Source organism: Aotus nancymaae, unplaced genomic scaffold (assembly GCF_030222135.1).
Source record: "Aotus nancymaae isolate 86718 unplaced genomic scaffold, 86718_ANA_hifiasm-v0.15.2.pri h1tg000029l, whole genome shotgun sequence".
Lineage (NCBI taxonomy): Eukaryota > Metazoa > Chordata > Mammalia > Primates > Aotidae > Aotus > Aotus nancymaae.
In genome coordinates, this window is record NW_026988442.1 from 24,973,381 (window position 1) to 24,997,791 (window position 24,411).

Sequence of the window (24,411 nt, forward strand, 5' to 3'; positions counted from 1 at the left end):
ATTCCGCAGACACTGACCATGTACCAGGCTCCATGTGTAGCCTTTTACGTGCATTATTGCATTTAATTCCCAAGAATCCTGTGAAGGAGGGTGCATGGTTGCCCCCACTCTACGGAGGTGGCTATGGAGTCATGGTGATGTTACGTAACGGGTATATTGTTTTCCTGGGGCAACTGGAACAAGGACTACAGACAGCCTGAGTGGTTTAAACAACTGCAATTTACTCTCTTAAATTCTGGAGGCCAGAAGTGTGAGATCAGGGTGTCCACAGGGCTGCGTTCCCTCTGAAGAAGCTGAGGAAGGATCCATTCCAGGCCTCTCTCCTGGCGGCTGGAAGCTCCTTGACTTGTGGTCGCATAAATCCAATCTTCACATAGTGTTCTCCCGTCTGTCCCCTTTTTAAGGACACCAGTCATATTGGATTAGGGCCCGTGCTAATGACCTCATCTTAACTTGATTACCTCTGTAAAGAGCCCATCTCCAAATAAGGTCACGTTCGGAGGGACCTGGGGGTTAGGACTCCAAGTAGCTTTTTTGGGAAGATACAGTTCAACCCATAACAGCTGATGAATGGCAGAACCCAGGCATCTGTGTCAGACCCAGAGGCATCGTCCTTTGGAGGGAGGAAGATTGTATAAGTTAAGAGCCCAGACTTTCCAGCCAGGCTGCAAGAGTCCAAATTTCAGGTCTGTCTTAATCTGGTATTTGGGGATCTAAGAAGCAGCTTATTAGGTAAGGTGGGCATGGGGGTGAGAAAGGGTGAGGCATCAAGTCCCCCATCACTATTTATGACTGAGCTTAATCCCACTGGGAATGCTGGGGGGCAGGGACAGTCAATTCCTCGCATCAGCTATGGCCCCGCTTCCCTAGGAGAGGAAGTGTTTATGCACCGATGGAGGTATTTGACCACCAGTCTCCATATGGGCTGAGGCTTTCTGGCTGATCTAAGACCTCCTTGTGTGGCTTCCAAGAAAGCCCTCAGGCAAAGAGACACAGACACTGGCAATTGGAAATCAGCTGGCAGCACCGCACGTGTCAGGTCTGGGGGTAAGGGTAGGGCACATGTCTTCTGCCACTCTCTGTATGTGCTTTGAATGGTGATTTAACTTCTGTGTGTACTCTGTACCTGTCTTCTCCCTATGTGGGCTTGTTGTGAAGCTAAGTGAATTAATACCTGCTGAGTCCTTGGACCGTATAATGACTGCAACTTAAACATTAACTGTGATTGCTATTGACTAAATTATACTGCCCCCTACTGCAAAATGTGTGACCCGATATCACTTAGAAACACTAGTGCTGGAAGGCATTTGGGAGGGAATGTGATCCAGCTTCCTCATTTCACAGACGGGGAATTCAGACCTAAGAAAGGGAAGTATCTTGCCCAATGTCACCCAGCTAACATATAGAATCACTATAATAGACTAAACCCAGTTAGCTTCATTCATGTGTTCATTCATTCACTCTAGTGTGTGTATATATGTATATAATTATATACGTATGTAAAACAGACATGTATATAACATATTATATATATGTATATAATATGTATTTCTACATATTTATATTAAACTATATAATTACATATACACATATGCATGTATACATATGCACATGTGTATAGTTATATACATAGGCATATATATAATTCTATGTATATAATTATACATACATATACGCATGTATATAATTAGATATATATGTGTGCATATACACACATATGTATCACTAGTGTTTCTAAGTGATATCCAGGTCAATCGTTTTCCAGTAGGGGACAGTATAATTATACACATATATGTGCATATATATACACATAATATATATGTTTTTAGAGACTAGGTCTTGCTCTGTCACCCAGGCTGGAACACCGTGGTGCAATCATTGGGCCTCAAGTGATCTTTCTGTCTCAGCTCCCCCAGTAGCTGGAACTACAGGCATGTGCCACCATGCTCAGCTAATTTTTTAACTTTTTGTAGAAACAGGGCCTCTCCATGCTGCCCAGGCTGGTTTGGAACTCCTGGCCTCGAGCAATCCTCTGGGCTCGGCTTCTTAAGTGCTGGAATTACAGGCGTGAGCCACCACGCCAGGCCTCACTCCCTAAGATTAAGCACCTGTTTTGTGATAGGCACCAGGAAAACAGTAATGACCAAAATGGTAGCCTCCAAATTTATTTGACCCCTTACGCTATCCATATCAGTAAAAGGTTTTTTATTTATTTATTTTTTTGAGACAGAGTCTCACTTTGTCACCCAGGCTGGAGTGCAGCTCACTGCAACCTCCGCCTCCCAGGTTCAAGCAATTCTCCTGCCCAGCCTCCCAAGTAGCTAGGATTACAGGCACCTGCCACTAATTCTGGCTAGTTTTTGTATTTTTAGAAGAGATGGGGTTTCACCATGTTGGCCAGACTGATCTCAAACTCCTAACCTCAAGTGATCTGCCCTCCTCAGCCTCCCAAAGTGCTGGGATTACAGGTGTGAACCACTGTGCCCAGCCCAGTAAAAGGTTTTTGAGTGTGCAGTTTCCATATTTATAAGTATATGCATATTATTGTACTAATATGTACATTATAAGTATCCAATGATATAAATTTTAATAAAGTATACACTAGAAGTGAATAAACAGAACTTTCTAAATATTTTCTTTCTGTACCACAGCACACCCCATTTAGGAGTAGGCTGGACCAGAACAGTCTTTAGCCTCTCAAAGGTTTCCCTGCCCGGAGAGGAGGCAGAGGAATCGTTTCGGAGCACAAACGCTGTGGGAGGCCAGGTGGAGACCCTTAATCTCACCTGAAAAGGTCAAGGCTGGCGTCACAGAGGAGGCAGTGCTCGTCCTGGATTTTGAAGGATAAATTGAATTTTATCAGGTAGAAAGAAAGAGGAAAACATAAGCTTTGGGGCATGGCAAAGATGTGGACACTAGAAAAAGGATTCTAATTTCCTTTACCTCCCACCTCTCCGAAAGGATGCTGGAGTATTTGTATTGGTTTCCAAGTAGCTGTTCTGGATCATAGGAGACCCTAACATATGCCTCAAAGTTCACCCAACCCTGAATATAGGTGAACCTGGAGTGTCCTCGGTGGGTTGAAGGGGAAGAGGAGTTACCCAGGAGGAATGGGGGAACCACCTCATTTGCATGAGAGCCGTGCCCTTCTCCCCTGTAGCCTGAGTTTCCTGCTTCCCTCTGCTCCACCCAGCTCACAGGGAGAGAGCCCACTACCTTCTTACCTCTAAGAAACAGACCCATGGGGGGAGTGGCATAGGTGTGTGCATGTTAGGATGTGAGAGGGATTTGGTGCTGGAAGAAGAAGAAAAGTTGGGAAAGGCTTCTGAATAATGAAAACCCAGAATTTCATAGACGTCAGCTCATTAATTTGTCTTAGCTTTCATACTTTCTCCAGCGGGAAGCTCACCTCCTCTTGGCAGCAGGTTACAGCTGACGGTACTTATGATTAGAAGAGCACTCTTGTTTCCCATTAAACCAGTATGTTGGCCAGGCACGGTGGTTCATGCCTATAATCCCAGCATTTTAGGAGGCTGAGGCGGGTGGATTGCTTGAACCCAGGAGTTCAAAAGCAGCCTGGACAACTTGTTGAAACCCTAGCTCTACAAAAAATAAAAAAATCAGCTGGACGTGGTGGCATGCACCTGTGGTCCCAGCTACGCAGAGGCTGAGGTAGGAGGATCGCCTGATTCCAGGAGGTGGAGGTTGCAAGGTTGCAGTGAGTCATGATTGTGCCACTGTACTATAGCCTGAGTGACAGAGTAAAACCCTGTTTAAAAAAAAAAAAAGCAAACAAACAAAAAAACAAATATGTGTTCCCTTTGCCCCTGGCTTTGCATTTTCACATGGGTCCTGACTACTCCCAAGAAGCCCACTAACCGGGTCAGCTGTCTTTGTACTGAGACAGTTCTACAGAGATTGAGAAATGGTAATCAAAGTACTTCCACCTCCCACAAAGCGTATTTTAGGTTCTTGTGCAACATTTTGCTAAGTCCTCTCCACGAGCTTTTGGACTCTTAGGATTCATAGTTAAGGCAATCTCTCTTTTTAAAGCTCCCTACAATTTCTGCAGAGGCTGCCAGATGGTAGCCTCCCTTGTGAGGCGCCCGTCACTGGGGATGGGGAGAGAGGCAGCTGTAGAAAGAGGAGAGTGCTCAGTAGGGTAAGAGCTCCTGAGTCAGCCCCCTGGCTCGCCCACCCCAGTTAAGCAAGAGCTGTGGCAATGGTAATTCAGAAATAGAAACGGCCAAAAGAGGATGGCTGAGAGGAGGGGGTAGGAGGTACATGGTGGGAAGGGGTCCAAGGCTCATGGAGGTATTTCTGAGGATGCACCACTCTTCAAGTTCATTATTAGACCGCTTAGCTGCAAGGCATCATGGGAACAATCTGTTTGGAATTAGTGAGTTCCCAGCCAAAGTGTGGTTTTCTCCAGCTCCTCCAAGTGAGGCCCCTTTGACAATGCATTCGCACACCTGCTTCTGAGAAGATTGGGGCTGGAGGGACCGTTGGAGAGCAAAGTCTACCTGCCTTGCTGCAGATGAGGAAACCGAGACACAGAGTGCTGAAATAGCAGGGATTGTTAAACAAGTGAGGATGTAGACCCAGCGTTAGGTAGAGCTGGTTCTCACTCACTGCCTCATGGTCTTTCATACACTTCTCAACTTCTCTGAACTTCAGTTTTCTTATTGATAAAATATGGATGATGATAATACCTGTCAATATCTCCAGCCAAAGACCAGTGGGAATACCCCTCTTCCTAGCTGAACTAGAAGTCAAACAATTTGCATTACCCATTACAGAGAGGGAGCAGACCTGGGTGACCATACAGTGGCATCTCATTAAAAGGATGTTGCAAAGGACTTAGAGGACTCGGGCTTGTGTTAGTTGATTTTGGGGATGGTTTAAAGAACAGGCTTTGCTCTGCATCGGATGCTGTCAGGAAGTGCAGCATTTCTATGATTGGGTATCTTAATAAATCTTAGATGTAAGAATGGATGACTGAATGGAGGTTAGACCTGTGAGAAAAGGCAGCAGTTGGTAAAGAAGCCGCTGCCATTCATATTAGCCAGGGGAGAGGGCTGCTTGATTATTTCTGTGGCTCGCTCATGTTTTGTCTGTGTTCAAACGTGATTTCAGTTTAGGCGGTTTTTGGTTTAGATCTGTCAAAGGCACAGTATGGCCTTGTCTGATGTTGATGTTCTGCAGAGTTGTTATGTTCATCAGGGGAACATCAAGGCCCAGGTGTCAGGATAGCTCCTAGAAGTCAGGTCTGCTTTTTTCTTTGCTTTGCTTTTTTTGAGACAGGGTCTCCTCTCACCCAGGCTGGAGTGCAATAGTGTGATCTCGACTCACTGCAACCTCCGCCTCCTGAGTTCAAGCGATTCTCCTGCCTTAGGCTCTCGAGTAGCTAGGATTACAGGTGCATGCCACCACATCTGGCTAATTTTTGTATTTTTAGTAGAGACGGGGTTTTACCGTGTTGGCCACGCTGATCTTGAACTCCTGACCTCAAGTTCAGGTGATCTGCCTGCTTTGGCCTCCCAACGTGCTGGGATTATAGGCGTGAACCACCGCGCCCAGCAAGTTCTGCTTTTTTCTTTCTCATGTTGATCTCACATAGTGATGATTAAATGCTACAATATTTGTGAAATTCTTTGTACAAGTACCTGGCAGAGTAATTTCTTGATAAATGGTGCTTGGATGATAAAAGTAATAGTAATACCATTGATAAGTAATAATAATTAATAAGGTTATGACAGTGTAATGGAAAAGAGCATGGTACTAATTAGAGGGGTTAGGCTTTAGTAGTTACAGACATTACTGTGTGACCGTAAGCAAGTCGCTTCACTTTTCTGAGCCACAGTTTCCGTCTCTGTAAAATAGGGGAAAAAGCTTGATGCGGTGGCTCACACCTGTAATCCCAGCACTTTGGGAGGCTGAGGCGGGTGGACCACTTGAGGCCAGGAGTTCCAGACCAGTGTGACTAATATGGTGAAACCCCATCTCTGCAGGGTATCTAGACAAAGATGTTGAGTAGACACTGATTCATCCATGCACTCGTTCAGCACACGTTTCTTAGAAAGGGTATTCAGTGATTGCAGGTGCAGACCAGACTCTGTGGATTCAAATCGGACTCTGCCAATTTACTGGCTGTGTGGGCAAGTCGCTGCACTTCCCTGTCATTATTTGATGCATCTGTAAAATGGAGTTGATAATAACAGCTCCTACCTCTTTGGTTGTTAGCGAGGACTGGAGAGGTTAATACATGTATCGACTTTGGAATAGTGCCTGCACTCAGGAAGGACTCAATAGCCATGCTGTGACTGAGTGTCAACTGTATGTGCCGGGCACTGTTCTAGATACTGGTCACAGGAGTGGAGGCACTACTCAAGCTCCCCACCCTCCTGGAGCTGACATTTCAGCTGGAGAGATAATAAGTAAAAGGAGTGAGCAAGATAAGTTTCAGGTGGTGGTAACTGCTGTGAAGAAAATAATTCAGCGTACAGGGTGAAGAGGGGCCAGGTTAGGCAGGATGGCTCTGAGTGGAGTGAAGGAAGGAGCAGTGTAGGTCTCTGGTGGGTGCAGAAGAAAGAATGAATGCAGAAGTCCTAAGGCAGGAACAAACTCTTCCTGATTGACAGATAAAGATAGGCAGGGACTGGATCACAGCCATGACAAGGTATTTAGATTGTAATTCCAGGTACAGTGGAAACCACAGAAGGGTGTGGAGCATGAAAGTAACGTCATGATTTAATTTTTAAAAGATCACCAGCTGCCATGAAAAGAATGTAACACACCAAGAACGGAGAGAGGTCTGTAATGGATAGAGATCTGAGATTTTCCACCCAGATGGAAAATGGTGCAGCAGGAGTGGCTGACATGGCCTGGGGAGTGTATGTAGAGTCACAATGATAGGAAACGGGCATTTCTGCTCTTGCCTTACCATGTGACCCTGGAGAGTGTCACCTGTCCCTCAAGTTCTTATTTACAACAGAAGGTGGTGCCAGGTGTGATGACTCAAGCATCCCCACCTTTTATTATTTATTTATTTATTTATTTTGAGGAGTCTCACTCTGTCCCAGGCTGGAGTGCAGTGACGTGATCTCAGCTCACTGCAACCTCTGCCTCCTGGGTTTAAACTATTCTCCTACTCAACCTCCAGGTGCCCGCCACCATGCCTGGCTAATTTTTGTATTTTTCGTAGAGACAGGGTTTCATCGTGTTGGCCAGGCTAGTCTCGAACTCCTGACCTCATGATCCACCCACCTCAGCCTCCCAAAGTGCTGGGATTACAGGTGTGAGCCACCGCACTGGCCTCAAGCATCCCTTTTAACACTCATGTAATTGTGTAATGCTGCCATGCTGTAAAGATCTGTTTTACAGTTACGCCCCTTATCAGCATTTATGAAGCATTTCACACAAATTCTTCCAGAACTTGTTGTGAATGCAGCCTGCCCCCGCAGGGACTGTGCTATGCTGCCTGAACTTGGAATGCCAATTCAGCCTCTGTTTTCTTCTCTGTAAAGTGGAGATGATAAAATCTGCTCTTCCCACCTCTCAGGAATGCATGAAGTATGGCATTAGAGAAGCCTTGGTGAAGACTTTTTTTTTGAGGGGTGGGTGGAATGGAGAAGGGGTTTCTTTCTTTTTTACTTTTTTTTTTTTTTTAGCTACTTTACATCATGGACTTTTTTTTTTTTTTTTTTTTTTTTTTTTTTTTTTTTTGAGTTAAAGTCTCGCTCCGTCATTCAGGCTTGAGTGCAGTTGCATGATCATAGTTCACTGCAGCCTCGACCTCCTGGGCTCAAGCAATCCTCCCACCTCAGCCTCCTGAGAAGCTGGAACTACAGGCACATGCCACCGTGCCTGGCTAATTTTTAAAAACTTTTTGGAGAGACAAGTTATGTTACCCATGCTGGTCTCAAACTCCCAGGCTCAAGCAATCCTCTACCTCGGCCTCTTGGCTGATTCTTTTGGAACTTTATTCCTTGTGTGTAAATTTAGGTGAGTTATCTAAATTGTTACTATTTGATTTTTCGGGTTTAAGACTTACCACTATGGGAAATGAGAACTTCGCTTTCTTTTCCACCTGCCTCCATGCCTTACGAACCCTTTCTATGACTCATCCTCCCAGTGGAGTCATACCATCATGTTAATCAGCTCAGTAGTCAATATTCGGGTTTAAATCAGGTTTCCATTCCTGGACTTTCCCCCATACCTGTTGAGATGACACTACGTATGGCTTCCTTCAAAAACTAGAAGCATCTGGGAAATGAGGAATTCCAGCATTGCTTCTCCTTCTTAGGGAGGTGGTGTTATAGACAGCAGAGAGTTAAGAGCACAAGCTTTGATGTCAGAAGGACTAGAGTGTAATTTCTGGCTTTGCTGGTCTTGGATGCAAGACTCGAGCCGATTGCTTTCTCTGCCAACTCTGGTTTCTTCACTTATAAAGAGATGTGAGGTTGTGACTGGGTGTGGTGGCTTATACCTGCAATCACACTTTGGAAGATCAAGACAGATGGATCACCTGAGGTCAGGATTCGAGACCAGCCTGACCAATATGGTGAAACCCCATCTCTACTTAAAAAATACAAAAATTAGCCAGGGGTGGTGGCGTGGCCTGTAATCCCAGCTATTTGGGAGGCTGAGACAGAGAATTGCTTGAACCTGGGAGGCGGAGGTTGCAGTGAGTCAAGATCATGCCACTGCACCCTGGCCTGGGCGACAGAGCAAGACTCTGTCTCAAAAAACCTAAAAAAAGAAGTGCGAGGTTGCATGAATTGCTGCATGTAAGCTTCTTAGGCACATGCCTGAAACATAGTAAGTAATCAATTAAAATGAGCTCTTACATTCTGCCCCCATCCTGCAAGGAAAATAATTTTTATTGAGAGATTACTCACTCGGCACATAATACTGCCTTATTTCTTCTTCCACCACGCTCCCTTCATTTTCCCATGCTACAGAGGAAAACAAGGCTTTCAGAGTGGTTCAGTAACTTGCTGAGGTCACACAGCAATAAGAGTGGCGGCAGGCATTAGCCGAGAGCAGTGGTGTGCACCTGTGATCCCAGCTACTCAGGAGGCTGAGGTGGCAGGATCCCTTGAGCCCGGGAGGCAGAGGTTGCAGTGAGCTGAGATTGCACCACTGTACTCCAACCTGGGTGACAGAGCAAGACCCTGTCTCAAAAAGGAAAAAAAAAGAGTAGGGGCAAGATTCCCACTGAGTATCTGCTCATTTGACTTCTGGAACAAAGAAATGGAGAATAAAAGAAGTGGAGCTCAAGGCCCCAGCCACATGGCCCAGAAACTCTTTCTAGGACTGGGCTAGGGACTGGAGTGTCCTAGCTGGCTGGACCTCACAGGGCACACGTCGGGGAGACTCAGCATCTGGGAGGTAAGGTGTTACTCCCTACTCCTCTTACCTTGAGCTAGCTCTCCAGTGGGTTCTGAGCTTCAGTGCACAATGCATACATGATCTGAAAAGCCTCAAGCTGCAAATCTGGTTTAAAGAGGTCCTGTGTGAGTTGTGTCTCCAGAAACTTGGCAGAAACAAAGTCTTTCTGGAGGTATCTGCCTTTGAAGTCTCAAAGAATTCCCACAAGATAAAGTTCTAAGGCACCTGAGCTCACAGCCAAAAATTACAAAATAAAAAGGAACCAAGGCCTAGTGAATGAGAGCCAACTGAAATGACAGAGAATGCAACAAAACCCACACAGCCTAAGATTTCCAAGGATAGTAAAAGAAGAATCTCAAATAAGTATTTAAATACATTGTTCAGGGATGAACACATATATGGTTAAACTGTAAAGAAAAGCAGGGAACTGCTAAGCATAAGTTTTAAGTTGTTGGCTCTGTCTTGGGGGGAAGGAAAGGGAAATTACATCATAGAGACACATAAAAATTCACAGATCGTATTACAATCCTGACGGCAAGCACTCATACATCCACCACCCACGTTAATTTCACAAGTGTTTGCTGTGTTGTTATTCTTTGTATATTCAACATGTCTTATAAATGTTATTTTGCTGTCTAATGTTTCATAAGCACAATAAAAATATAGCTTGGGGTTGGTTCATTCTGATTGTTTGCATGAGTGAGTCCACCTTCTCCCTAGCCACCGGACTTCTTATGTTGGGTAAATATACAATTGTACAATTTTGTCCTGATTTTTTTGTTTTTTAGACGGAGTCGCACTCTGTCGCCCAGGCTGGAGTGCAATGGTGTGATCTCAGCTCAGTGCAATCTCTGCTTCCTGGATTCAAGCAATTCTCCTGCCTCAGTGTCCTGAGACACTGGGATTACAGGCGCCTGCCACCATGCCCAGCTAATTTCTTTTGTATTTTAGTAGAGACGAGGTTTCACCGTGTTGCCCAGGCTGGTCTCCAGCTCCTGAGCTCAGGCAATCTGCCTGCCTCGGCCTCCCAAAGTGCTAGGATTACAGGTGTGAGCCACCGCGCCTGGACTTTTCCTCCTTTTTCTAAACTGGGTGGAGAATGCCTTCCCCATGTGTTTCCGGTAAATTCAGATGTTGCTTTCTCTGCCCATAGTTTCCTTAGGCAGAGGGAATAAATCCTTTCGGCTGGCTGCTTAGAAACTCTTTTAAAAACCAATCTCTTATCAGAACTGCCTGTTTCCTTGTCTGTCTCCCCACTGGGCCTCGATAGGTGGGGCTATGTCTTAGTCATCACTGTCCCCAGTGCCTGGCCCTCTGTAAGAATCAATATGTATTTGCTAAACGGAACCCAAACTCCCTGCCAACCCTCCTGAACCATTTAACTAAAATGCATTAGTTTCTTTCTGCAGTTAGATTCTAGGCCTCAGAATACACAGAGGGGCCAGGACTGGTGGCTCACATCTGTAATCTCAGCACTTTGGGAGGCTGATGTGGGAGGATTGCTTGAGATTAGCTGGGCATGGTGGTGCTTGCCTGTAGTCCCAGCTACTTGAAAGGCTGAGGTGGAAGGATCACTTGAGTCCAGAAGTTTGAGACTGCGGTGAGCCGTGATTGAACCACTGCACTCCAACATGGGCAAGAGAGCAAGACCCTATCGCTAAACAACAACAAACAATACACCCAGGTCTTTTTTTTCATTATCACCTCTCCAACAGCAACAGCATTACCTGAGGTACGGCAAACGCTGGGAGGAGTCTTTTGAGAACCAACAGAAAAGAGGGAAGATCGGCTTCAGGACAGGTTCCCCTGCTCTTCAACATCCCTCAAATTCAGCTGTCCTTCTCCATCACACAGCCACGGCCTCAGTCCAGGCCTCCTCACCAGCTCTCACTCGCTCTGCAGCAGCCTCTTTGCTGTTCCCCCTGACTGTCTCTGAACCACCAGCCCAAGGAACCCATCCACAGCAAGGTCCTGCATCCTGCGCCCCATCCCTACCCCCATCCCTCTGGCCTCTTTCATCTTTCCATGGCACTTTTACCAGCCATGCAAACCCATTTATACATCCTCAAAACCCCTCTGAGTCTTGCCTTATGCTCTTCTCCCAGTTAGTACTCGCTCCCCTTCTCAACTGACAAGAAAGATCCTTACTCTTCTTACGGACTCAGCTTGGGCTCAGCACCTCTGAAAAGCCCTGCATAACTTTCTCTGGCTAAGTACCCCCAATTCCATTGTAAAGTAAAATAAAATCCTAAGTCCCCCACTAACTAAACAGAACCCCCACTTGGCCAAGGGGACCCCAGAAAACTTTAAAATCTTAGTTACCATCCATGATGGGATGGGAGATCAGACACGTCACTTTATTGTTTTATTTTTTTTCAATTTTATTTAAGCAATTAATTAGTTTATTTTTTATTATACTTTAAGTTCGGGTACATTGCAGATTGTGCAGATTCGTTACATAGGTATACACGTGCCATGGTGATGGTTTGCTGCATCCATCACCCCGTCATCTACATTAGGTATTTCTCCTAATGCTATTCCTCCCCAATCCCCTCACCCTTTGCTATTCCTCCCCTAGTCCCCCACCCCCAGGCCCTGATGTGTGATGTTCCCCTCCCTGTGTCCATGTGTTCTCATTGTTCAACACCCACTTATGAGTAAGAACATGTGGTGTTTGGTTTTCTGGTCTTGTGTCAGTTTGCTGATAATGATGGTTTCTAGTTTCATCCATGTCCCTGCAAAGGACATGAACTCATCATTTTTTATGGCTGCATAGTATTCCATGGTATATATGTGCCACATTTTCTTTATCCAGTCTATCATTGATGGGCATTTGGGTTAGTTCCAAGTCTTTGCTATTCTGAACAGTGCCACAATAAACATATGCAGACACACCACTTTATACAAGAAATAAAGCCTGCTCTCCTTTTTCAAATTTATAACTTGTGGAGTTTCGTTTTTTCCAGTTAACTGCTCTCTGGGTGCCCCTGGGTGCCTGATCTGCTGTGCTCAGCATTACATGCTCTGTGAAAATCCCTCCATGCTCTTAATAGAATGAGAGCTGTTCCTTCTACCCTTCCCAGCCCACTTCAGTTTCAAAGTCTCTGAGGATAATTAATTTTTATTCTCTTCACCCCTGAAAGATATATCTCTTTCCCTAAAGCTGTGGCTGGGCTCACGCATAGTCAGATAAATCTGTTATTAATAATAACCTGAATGAAAAACATGTATTAAATCTTAAGATTATCATCTAGGAAGCAAAGATTCTGAAGAGATGTGTAAGCCTAATAAAGGCCAAAGGGTGTGGATTAAAAGGAAATGTGTGTAGAGAAACATTCATGAACTAGAACCCCACCTCTTGGGTAAGTTCATCGATACAATCTTTCTAGAGGGCAATTTGGCAATTGGCCAATGAAAGTGCATAACTTTTAGCCTCAAATTCCATTTATAGGCATTTATCCCTAGGAAATAGTCAGAAAAATATGCAAAGATGAATCTCTAAGGATTTTTATAAGAAGAAAGAAGCAGGAAGCATAAACAACTGCTCGTGGTCCCCCGACCCCCCCACCAGTGCTCCCCTCTCCCAGTGGGTGGGCACACGCTACATTTTCCCAGGCTCCCTTGCAGTGAATTGTGGCCATGTGACCAGGTTCTGGCCAATGGGAGGTAATGAAAGTGTTGGGTGGCACGTTTGGAGACCCCCTTCTATAACTTCTATCTTGATATGGTTTGGACGTTGGTCCCCTCCAAATCTCCTGTTGAAATGTGATCCCCAATGTTGGAGGTGGGGCGTGGTGGGGGGTGTTCTGGTGATGGGGGCAGATCCCTCTCACGATGGCTTAGTGCCCTCCCCATGGCAATGACTGAGTTCTTGCTCTGAGTTGATGGGAGATCTGGTGGTTTAAGGAGGCTGGCATGTCCTCCTCCCTCTCTTGCTCTTTCTCTCGCCACGTGATGTGCCTGCTTCCCCTTTGCCTTCTGCCATGATTGGAAGCTTCCTGAGGCCTCCCCAGAAGCAGATGCTGGGACCATGCTTGTACAGCCTACAGAACTGTGAGCCAATTAAACCTGTTTTCTATTAATACCCCAGCCTCAGGTATTCCTTTATCGCAATGCAAATGGACTGACATCTTTAGTTGTTGAGAAACATTAAGTTTACCCTGCCCCCGTGGCTCCCTTGTGGAGAATACCTTTTAGTTTCTACTTAGTGGTATGTGGGTGACGGCTGCCTACCTGGAATATTTTTGAGTTATGAGTGAATACAGAACACCTGTTTATTAATAATGGTCACCTGTTAAGAGAGAATAAATACATGCTTGGGGCTTTCAGCCTGGAATGCTGTTAGCCCCTGAGGCTCTCAGCTTGGTAGGCTGCCGTCCCGTGGATAGATCCACTTTGCTGTTCTATCTGGGTGTCTGCCTCTCATTGCCTTCAGCGCGGCCTGGGTGGGGGTCTGCCGGCTGAGCTGGTACACAATAAGTGGTGCTGAAGTGTGGGGACTCGAATCTGGGATGAAGAGTTGCCTGAGCAATGGAGAGAGGAGAGGCTAAGCTGAAGGTATCCCGAGTACTCTTGGAAAAAATCCCCCGGGGTAAGTTGGGGAGCTCCGAAGTAGCCTGGGAACTTTTGAAAGAATCCCCCAGGTGAGTTGGGGGAGCCCGGAAGTAGACCGAGAACTCTTGAAAAAATCTCCCAGGGTTAGTTGGGGGAGCTCAGAATTAGCCCAAGAACTCTTGAAAAAATCTCCCAAGGTGAGCTGGGGAAGCTCAGTAATATTTGGGTGACGGGACAAAGATCAAGCAAGCGAGAGGCTTGTTCTGGTTTGCTTCATCAGCGGCTTCAGAGAGGGAGAATTAAAGCTAGTGCTGACAGTTTAACACAGTTTTTTGATGTGGTTGAGGAGTTTTGTCCCTGGTTCCCTGAACAGGGAGCGTTGAGCATAGAGGAACAGGAAAAAGTGGGTACTACTTTAAGGAAGGTACAAAGAGAAGGAGTAAAGGATACTTCTATTCCGGCGTGGTCTGTTTGGGCTCTGGTGCATTCTGCCCTGCAGCTGTTTCAGACAGACGATGAGGAAAAGGATTCAGGAGAGGATTCAGGAGAGGAGAGGGAGTATGATGAAGTATGTAGAGAAATTATAGAGCAAAAGGATGAGAAGTCAAATGAGGAAAGGGTGTGCCCTTCAGCCCCTTCAGTATCTTGTTGAGGGATGGCCAGATCCTCCCACTATTTCTCTGTTAAAGGAAATGGGATGGGTGCCACCTCAAAAATGAAATTATCTGCTCGTGTGGCCGTGTGTAATACAGTAACTCGGTTCCACCCAAGCCAGAATTCAATAAGCAAGAAAAGAGGGAGATTTGGAGGCATGGCAGTTTCCAGTTGTTGCACACCCTAAGATCAGCAGGAACAGGTATGGGTTGCTTTCGAGCCCTTTCCCTTCAAATCGCTGAAGGAGTTTAAACAGGACATTAGCCAATATGGGCCTGGGTCTCCCTTTGTGCTACGTTTATTAAAGAGCGTAGCTATTTCTTACCAGCTGATTCCAATAGACTGAGATACTTTAACCTGAACTTGTTTATCGCCTTCTCAGTTTTTACAGTTTAACACCTGGGGTACTGACGAGGCTAATATTTGAGCTAATATGAATGTTAATGTTCAACCTCCAATTAATATTGCCATGGAACATCTTACAGGAACTGGTGTATGGGCTTCTTTGCAGGCACAAGCTACTATGGCCGATTTAGTCACAGAACAGATTAGGAAAGCGTGTTTAAGAGCTTGGGAGGAAATGACATCAGGAAGCGAAAAGGAACCTTCCTTTGGAGCTGTTAAGCAGGGGCCGAAAGAGCCATATGCCGACTTTATAGCTCAATTGCAAGAACCCGTAAGAAAGGACATATCAGATACAGAGGCTCGGGATATTGTTTTACACTTAATAGCATTTGACAATGGTAATTCTGAATGCCAGGCTGTTTTGCGGCCACTTAAATGGAAAGCTCACTTGGTAGATTACATCAAGGTGTGTGATGGAATAGGGGGAAATTTGCATAAAGCTACTTTGCTGGCACAAGCTATGGCTGGACTTAAAGGGGATGTGGTTTTCCCTGGAGTGTGTTACAATTGTGGGAAAAAAAAAGGCCATACAAGAAAAGAATGTAGAAAAGGACAAAAAACAAGACCTTTACCTTCTTCAAAGCGAAAGAGTACTGAGCCGGGAGTATGTCCCAGATGTAGAAAAGGAAGGCATTGGGCAAATCAATGTCAATCAAAATTTGACAAAGAAGGAAATCTGATTTTGGGAAACTGGTTGAGGGGCCTTCCTTGGGCCCTGATCCAAACTGGGACCTATCCAGTACGAGCTTTTCCCTCATCCCTATAAAATGCTTGTTCCCTGCCACAGCTAGGAGCGCAGCAGATTTGTGCAGCTATCAGAAAGTAAGCATTTTACCAGGAGAGCCACTGCAAAAAATACCTACAGGAGTTTGTGGCCCTTTACCCCCTGGAACCGTGGGCTTACTTCTAGGAAGATCTAGTCTTACTGCTCAAGGAGTTAGCATTTATACAGGAGTTATTGGTGCAGACTTTATAGGGGAAATTCAAATTGTAGTGTCTTCTGTTCCTTGGAGTGCTGAGCTGGGGAACGCATAGCACAGCTTGTAGTTATGCCATATGAGAAAACAGGAAAAAGTGAAACTGAAAGAACAAGAAGATTTGGAGGTACAAACAAGACAGAGCAGCGTTTTGGGTAAATCAAATTACTGGTAAACGTCCGACATGTGAGATTATGATTCAGGGAAAGAAATTTAAAGGATTTGTAGGTACTGGAGCAGGTGTTTCTATTATTTCTTTTCAACATTGGCCACTTTTCTTGGCCCATGGAAAATGCTCAGTTCAATGTTTGTCATAGAGAATCAGGCCCTAATTCTTATTCATTAGAAGAAACAAAAGCTCTTTAGATTCAGAGCTGTGTTAAGCCCCCCATATCTTGTGGTGGCGAAAGTTACAAATTTATTAACTCTAAAGGTGTAATGAAACTGAATATAATCGGGAGAGAATAAAATATCACTTGGTAAGGCCTTTAGACAGCAAGCAAGGAGGGGGGACCCAGAAGACCCTCGACGCCCCTTTTCAGCAGGAAGTAGTTACACAAGAATGGCCTCAACCCCATTTCCCAAAAGATTTCTGGGTCCCAACTCCTTAGGGAGGAAATGTAAGAGTAGGCAGTTAGTCGGGCTTTGAGGTGCTTGAGGGAGCTGCTGATGGATTGGCAGCCCTAAAATTTGGATGAAAACACTTGGAGGATCTATGATTCTGTTGTGATTATGTTATTAACCTGTTTTGTTTCTCTTTGTGTAGTCTGCAGGTGCAGATCCAGAATCCCCCAAGAAATGATTCACCAAGATAGAGATATGCTTGCTTACCTAGCTTTGTTGAAACAAAAAAGGGGGAAGATGTTGAGAAACATTAAGTTTACCCTGACCCCATGTCTCCCTTGTGGAGAATACCTTTTAGTTTGCAATTAGTGGTAGGTGGGTAACAGCTGCCTACTTGGAATATTTTTGAGTTATGAGTAAATACAGAACACCTGTTTATTAATAATAATCACCTGCTAAGAGAATAAATACGTGGATCAGAATCTGCTCGGGGCCTTCGGCCTGGAATGCTGTCAGCCTCTGAGGCTCTCCGTTTGGTAGGCTGCTGGCTCCCTGGATAGACCCACTTTGCTGTTCTACCTGGTGTCTGCCTCTCATTGCCTTCAGCGCTGCCTGGGTGGGGGTCTCCCAGCCAAGCTGGTACTCAGTAATCTCCCGTGATTTTAATTCTGCTCCAACTATACTGGTTCTCTTACTCTTCTTGGCATTCATCAGGCTTGTTCCTGCCTTAGGATCTTTGGACTTGCTCTAACCTTTTTCTGTAACACTCAGCCCCAGATGATGGTGTAGATAGATGTTACACATCATTCAAGTTTTATCTCAAATGCTACCTCCTCAGAAAGTCCTTTCCTGGCCTCCCTTACCCCTGATTTATAATTTTATGAACTTGCTGTATTTTCTTTATTGCATTTATCCATATCTGCAATTATATTTTCTATTTACTAACTTATTTGCTTATTTTCTTCACTCAAGAATATAGTCCATGAGAGTAGACAGTCTTCTTCATCTGATTGATCACTGCTCTGGTTATCTATTGCATGTGTAATGCAGTACCCCAAAAGGTAGTGGCATAAAACAACAAGTTATTATCTCTCATGGTCTTGTGGGTTGACTTGGATCCACTGGTGGTTCTTGCTTGGGTTCTCTCATGAGACTGCAGTCGGTGGCTGGGGCTGCTGTCATCCGAAGGCTTGATTGGGCTTGATGTCTAAGATGGCTCCCTCAAAGACTAGCATCTGAGGCTGGCTGTTGGCTGAAAGCTCAATGAGGGTTATTAACAGGAGCACACATATGGCTTGGGCATCTCACAGCCTGGTAGCTGGATTCGAAGAGGGAATGTTCCAAGAGGCAGGAAATAGAAGCTGCCAGGTCAGTTAAGGCTGCCCCCTGCAACTGGCATGTTACTTCTGCCATATGCTATTGATAAAAGCAGTCAGAAAACTTGCCCAGATTCAAGTAAGTAGAGAAATAAGCTCTGCCTCTTGTTGGGGGGTTGTTAAGTCATATTACAGAAACACTGTGGGTTCAGACATATTGTCATGACCATCTTTAGGAAATACAGCCTGCCACATGGTCTCTCCAACATTCTCAACGTGTTAAATGTGTTATAGGGCACAATAAATATTTGTTAAAGGAATAAATTACTCCTTCAGGGAGGAGGGGAACAAACTTTTGATAGAAGAAAATTCCCAGTATATAGGTTGAAGCCATTTGATCTTTTTTTAACCCTAGCCCTCAAAGTTAGACAATAAAAAATAGAACTTAATAGTTGCATCTTGCAGATTCTGCTCCAAAACAGATTTTTCTTACATTCTGGGGGAAACTTGACTGTCAGCATCTATGTACTGGCCGCTGAGGGTGTTGAGAAAGAAGACTCTGGGGTGAGCTTGATCAAGGAAGGTTTGATAAGACAATGAGCTCCAGGGAAGGTTTGTGCAGCATGAAGTAAGGAATATAGCTGGAAATAAAAGTTGGGATGGCTGGGCACGGTGGCTCACACCTGTAATCCCAGCACTTGGAGAGGCTGAGGCAGGTGGATCACCTGAGGTCAGGAGTTCGAGACCACCTGGCCAACATGGTGAAACCCTGTTTCTATTAAAAATACAAAATTAGCCAGATGTGGTGGCAGGCACCTGTAATCCCAGCTACTCGGAGGCTGAGGCAGGAGCATCACTTGAACCTGGGAGACAGAGAGCGCAGTGAGCTGAGATTGCGCCACTGCACTCCAACCTGGGCGACAAGAGCAAAACTCAGTCTCAAAAGAGAAAAAAAAAGTTGGGATCAGTCAAAAAGGCAGGCTAAGGAGTTCAGCCTTTATCTTAAAGGCAATGAAGAGCCAGGAGAATTTACAGTCAAGGAATTAACTTGAAAAGTGCACTGTTCTTGGACGATTACTTGGTTTGGTGCTGGACCCAAGGTACTTCAAATAGAGAAGCTCTGCTTTTCACGGTTTTTTTGTGCTGAGACCATGTGTGTTTTTTTTTAAATGAGGATTTGGTTTGAATATTATTGCATGTATGCCATGAAGACTTTACGTGTGAGTTAGAAGAGAATGAGAGCTAAGAAAAGGCCACTGGGTTTGGAAATGAGAAACTTGGTTACATCCATATAGGGAGTAAGATCTCTTTGGTTACTAGCAAAATAAACCAACTCTGGCTATTGTAAACGGAGAAGAAATTTATAAAAATGGTATGGGGGATGTAGTGGGCATCCACTCTCCTTTCTTAATAATATCCTTAAGTTAGCCAGAGTTGAATTCTGCTTGCAACCAATAGTACTAACTGATTTAGTTCAGTTCTCAGAACTGAAGGGAAGGCTGAAAGAACACAGCTTGGAAAGGATGGTAAAGTCAGAACAGAGGTCTTCCCAGGACACCTCTGAGTAAGCTCCATACATTTTCAAGTCTTTTATCATTCATTGCTCAAGATTACAATTCTAGGAAAAGCATCTGATTGGCCACCCTGCCTGGGGGAAGAGCAGGCACTTTAATTGACAGTCTCCCTGGCCCTACCTGTCTTGGGTTGAGGAAGAGCAAACTCAGGGTGCTTTATCAGAAAAAGGACAAATGGATGCTAGGTGATAACACCAAATAGCCAATATGCCCAAAGAGAGGTTTCCATGGAGTGAAAGGAAGTTTGACTGGGTCCAAAAGTCCAGTAGGAGAGGCCCATAGCATGGTTAAAGACACCTGTGGGAAGTAGAAAAGTTCTTTTTAAAGTTTTCTTTCTTGTTAAAGAATAAGTGTGCTAATAACTTTGTTATTACAGAAATCCTAGGATTGCTTTGCAAAATATTCTCTCTAGCTGTTAGACGTGCTGTGCTTACAGGCACATAGTACATTCTATGTCCTTGTACTTTAACCAAGATGATTGTGCTGGATATGCTCACAGGCATGTCCCAGCTCTCTATTGCTTTTACCTGTTTAGAAAAGTTTTAAGTTGTTAGCCAATCAGGTTTTAGTTTAGATTCTGAGGTCTGGCTCCAGCCAACTGAGATCAGACACAGCAGTAAGGACGACCCCAAATGCATAAGGAATAAATTTGTGTGTTTCCCTTTGTTCTTTGTATTCTTGTGGCAAAATGGCTGGTGAGAGTACCCTTCCTGCAGCCCAGGAAGTAAAACTTGCATTGCTGAAAGCTCCTTTGTCTCAGTGCTGATTTTTCTTTGTGGCACCAAGCATCTATTTCCAATATCAGTTTCCAACAGACACCTTGCTTGTTCCTGGAAATTTCATAAATTTTCACCATTAACTTGTTTACAGTCATTTTAGAGTGGGCTTGTCTACAGCTAACTGACATCACCTACCACTATAAACTTTTCCATCTTCCCTTTCTGCTTATTTTCTTCCTCCTCTTCCCTAATAAATATTTTTTTACCACTCATGAAATCATGTTGAAAACTTCAGATGCATCATCTGTGTTAACCTCAGACCTGTGTGAGTGTGTATAATATTGCAATAACTGAGGCGACACAAGTAATTTGGCAAAAATCTTCCTTCTGATTTACTAGCTGTGTTTCCCCCATCAAATCACTTTGCTTAGCTGAATCTCAGTTTCTTAACCTGTAAAATGAGAGTAATAACACTTAATCCATAAGATTATTAAATAAATATAAGCTATCTTTCACCAAACACTTATTTGTGCCCATCGCAGAGGTCACAAATTTAAATGCCCTCCTGGGGTCAGGTGAGCACTGTGAATGGAAGTATTTGCAGAGACGGGGGACAGTGGTGGTAGGGATTATGGGAAACTGGAGGGAATGCTTCCCTCATAGAAAGAGAGTAGCTCTACTTAGATTCTGGTTTTCAAAGTATGGTCCTTAGCCCTGCAGCACTGGCATCACCTGGAACCCTGTTAGAAATGCAAATTCTCAGATCCTGCCACAGACCTACTAATCAAAACTCTGGGGACAAGGATCCTGCAATATGTGTTTTAACAAGCCTTCTGAGTGATTCTGATGCATGCTAAGGCCAGGTGTGGTGGCTCATGTCTGTAATCCCAGCAGTTTGAGAGGCCAAGGCAGGCAGATCACCTGAGGTCAGGAGTTTGAGACCAACCTGGCCAACATGGTGAAAACTCGTCGATATTAAAAATACAAAAATTAGCTGGGTGTAATGCCACCTGTAATCGAAGCTACTTGAGAGACTGAGGCAGGAGAATCGCTTGAACCCAGGAGGTGGGGGAAGGGAAGAAAAGGGGAGGGGAGGTGAGGACAGGGGAGGAAAGGGGAGAGGAGGAAATGGGAGGGGAGGGGAGAGGAGGGAAGCCTGGGGTACAGAGCAAAACTCAGTCTCAGAAAAACAAAAAGCAAAAAAATGATTCTGTTGTATGCTCAATTTTGAGACCCACTGCTCTAGCTAATGGTTGTTATATGTAAGATTGCAGGACTGTGTTGACAGATCTTTTACTTTTTCCAAGAGAAGCTAGAGGTTTATTTTTATATGAAATTCCCTACTTTTAAATGTTGGCAACTAACTTAAAACTTTAAAACATACTGTGTAGTTAATGTATGTGCTCTAGCCAGATTTGCAACCTCTGGTTATGCATTTTCCTTTAACCCTTATAATACCTCCAAGACAGTTAGGATGATACACACTTCATGCAGGAAGAAGATGCGGGTCCAAAAAGTGAAGTGTTTCTGTAAGTCACATAGCCAGCAAGAGGCCATGGATGCATTGGCCCTGATTGGACCTGGATGCATTTGGTTCTAAAGCCTCTGCCCTTTTAAACAATGTAAAGAGAATATATACAACTGTACCTAGCATAGAGCTTGGCACCACAAAATCTAAACATGTGATGCCATTGACTGATGGAAATTTCTTCCCCATCCTTCTACCTGGCCCTGCCACCCTCCCTCAGTTTGCATTCCTGTAAGAGAGAGCCAATCAACAGGGTGCCCACAAGGGCCTGGGAGGGGCAAGGCTGGGCAGTTTCCTGGCCCAGGGAGCTGAACAGGGCCCGGAAGAAAGCTGTTGGCAGCCGTGCCCTGGGCTGAATGTCCAGTAGCCAGCTGGGTCCACAGACTAAGAACCAGCTGCTCATTTGTGTTCTCTTTGTGCCCTACACTGGATTTCACTAGCCTGCTATGGGCTGTGTCCCCACCTGCCTCCTGCCTTCATTGTTGACTGAGCTCAGAGTAAATAGCCCTGGCCCCTCCCAACAACGGCATGTCCCCAGTCCCCAGGTTGAGCATGAGAAGCTGGGGTAAGTGTTCTCAGCATCCATTTTGGGGACAGTGGCCAGATGTACTCACATCACCAAACACTACTCACCTGTTGTGGGTAACCCCCCATGTAGGCACCCACGCTTCTGGACATTCAGGGCCTTGCCTGACTCCGCTTATAAGGTGGCATGGCCCCCCGAGCCCAGCTGCGTTTTTCTTGTACTTCTGTGTCCTGTCTCTTTATTTCTCGGATCCTGCACCTCAGCACAGCATAAGGCTCACCCCATGATACTGTGGGACCCTCAGCCCTACAATCTGTCATTGTCATCCCAGCATTCCCCTACTCCAGACCCCCTCTAGCCTCCAGCAGCAAAGACCTCCTGGGGCTTCCAGAACCTCAACTCATTGGAGCAGGAAAGATGTTTGAAGGCACTTCTTGCCTAACTCCCTGGGTAACTCTTTTTTAGCACTTAACACTCTGGATTCTAAAGCTCGATTCACACTTATCGGTCTCCTTACTCACAGGAGACACTAATGTATGGAGCACTTACTCCATTTACCCAGTGCCTATCATGGGTCAGACCTGGGGTCCCTGTGTCAATCAGTGTGGATCTACTCTCTATGCTCTCAGTGAGTACTGGGTTGTTCCGTGGCAGGATCATTGCATTTGTGTTCCCACTGAAGTCCTAGATAGGTGTCATTTTCACAGATGACATGGCAGCTCAGATCTAGGAAAGGATTCATTCAAGGCCCCTCAGATGGAAAGTGGTGGAGGTGGGAGTCAGACCCCAGACCATGTCACCCTTTCAAGACCAGTGCTGGAGGGCCCCTTTTGACGACTTTCTCTTCACCAAGTGTCTTGCCCTATATATGTCACGTAGCAGGCACCCAGAGAATATTTACAATGGAATGGAAAAACCAAGGCCCTGGAGGGAGAGACCTGGGTTCAAAACCTTGTCTGTGCAGCTTTGCATGGGACCTTGTGGTGGAGGTGGGGTCCTAAATCCCTGAACACCCAGTTCCTTTGTCATATACAGCTGAGAACAGTAACTCCCGGGTCAGAGGTTTGCTGGGACAATTCTTTGAAACAAAGAGCACAGAGCCTGGCACAGTCAGCCCTGATGAGGGGCTGGTAGGACCAAGAGAGGGAGGCAGAAACACATACCCAAATGCCTTGAGACTAGTAGGCGCTTTGCCTTCCTGGGCCTGTTTCTGCTCAGGAGGGTTCGTCTGTTAATTACGAGTGCTATGTCTCTAGCCCCTACTATGGGCTCTGTATCACTACCCTAGCCCTCCATCAAGGGGGATCTGCCCTCTCATCTGGCTGACCCAAAATCGAACCCTTTAATCCGCTTGCTCTACTGCCTCCCTGAGGGCCCTGCCCTATCCTCCTCAACGTGGGGAGGGGACATTCTGAAGAAACCTCAAGAGTGTTGGAATAGAAACCCAGGAGCCCTGGGCCTCGGCTCTCAGGCCCCAGGAGGGAGGAGTGGACAAGGGTCCGGCCGCGGCTGGTCCCGTCCTGGAAGCTGCGTAAGTTCCTGGTTCCCACTGGGGCCAAAAGTGATACCTGATCCCGGGGCCTTGTGAAATGGCCTGAGGTGGCAGCCCGCCCGCCAGCGGTGCCTGCAAAGCCCTCTACCCGCCCCTTCCCCGCTCGGCCCCGCCCCTCCCCCACGCCCCCTCCCCTACGCGCGGTTAAATCCCCGCACCTGAGCAGCGGCTCACACCTGCACCCCGCCCCGGCGTAGAACCATGCCTGCCAGTCGCCTCGGCCCGCTAGCCGCCGCCCTGCTCCTCGGCCTGCTGCTGTTCGGCTTTACTCTAGTCCCAGGTGAGTGGGGCGGGGAGAGGCCCGGCGCCCGGAGGGGCAGAGCCACGAGCGAGCGCCAGGATGGAGCCAGGCGGAGGCGTAGGCTGTGGAGGCTGGGGAAGTGGGAATTCCTGGGGGGGAAGTGGGAATTCCTGGGGTTGAAGTGGAGGGGGGGGTCCCCTGGGGCCTAAGGATGGTGACCCTTGGAGCCTAGGATGTGGGGTCCAAAGTGCTGGAGGTGGAGAGACCATTGATGGCTGAAATTTGGGAGGATTCTTTGCTCAAGGCGGACACTCCGTGGGGGCAGTGGGCTGGATGTTGGGGGTGCTCTGCCTAGACCTCGGAAGCTCCTAGACACTCAGCTGTCCGGGGTCCCCTAGGGCTGAGACC

At 45.9% G+C, this 24,411-nt stretch overlaps 1 protein-coding gene across 2 annotated transcripts in view; it reads left to right on the forward strand.

Moving 5' to 3' along the window:
* Positions 1 to 667: 667 nt before the first annotated feature.
* Positions 668 to 24,411, forward strand: part of WFDC2 (WAP four-disulfide core domain 2) — a 28,517-nt gene continuing 4,773 nt past the window's right edge. Inside the window, exons 1-2 of one of the 2 annotated variants that reach the window (XM_012467297.1) lie at positions 668 to 686; positions 23,960 to 24,042. In XM_012467297.1, the coding sequence (XP_012322720.1) occupies positions 23,964 to 24,042 (79 nt within the window). In that variant the 5' untranslated portion in view covers positions 668 to 686; positions 23,960 to 23,963. Of the gene's footprint in view, positions 687 to 713; positions 733 to 23,959; positions 24,043 to 24,411 lie in introns of those variants that run through there. The other variant, XM_012467296.1, reaches the window with a different exon arrangement.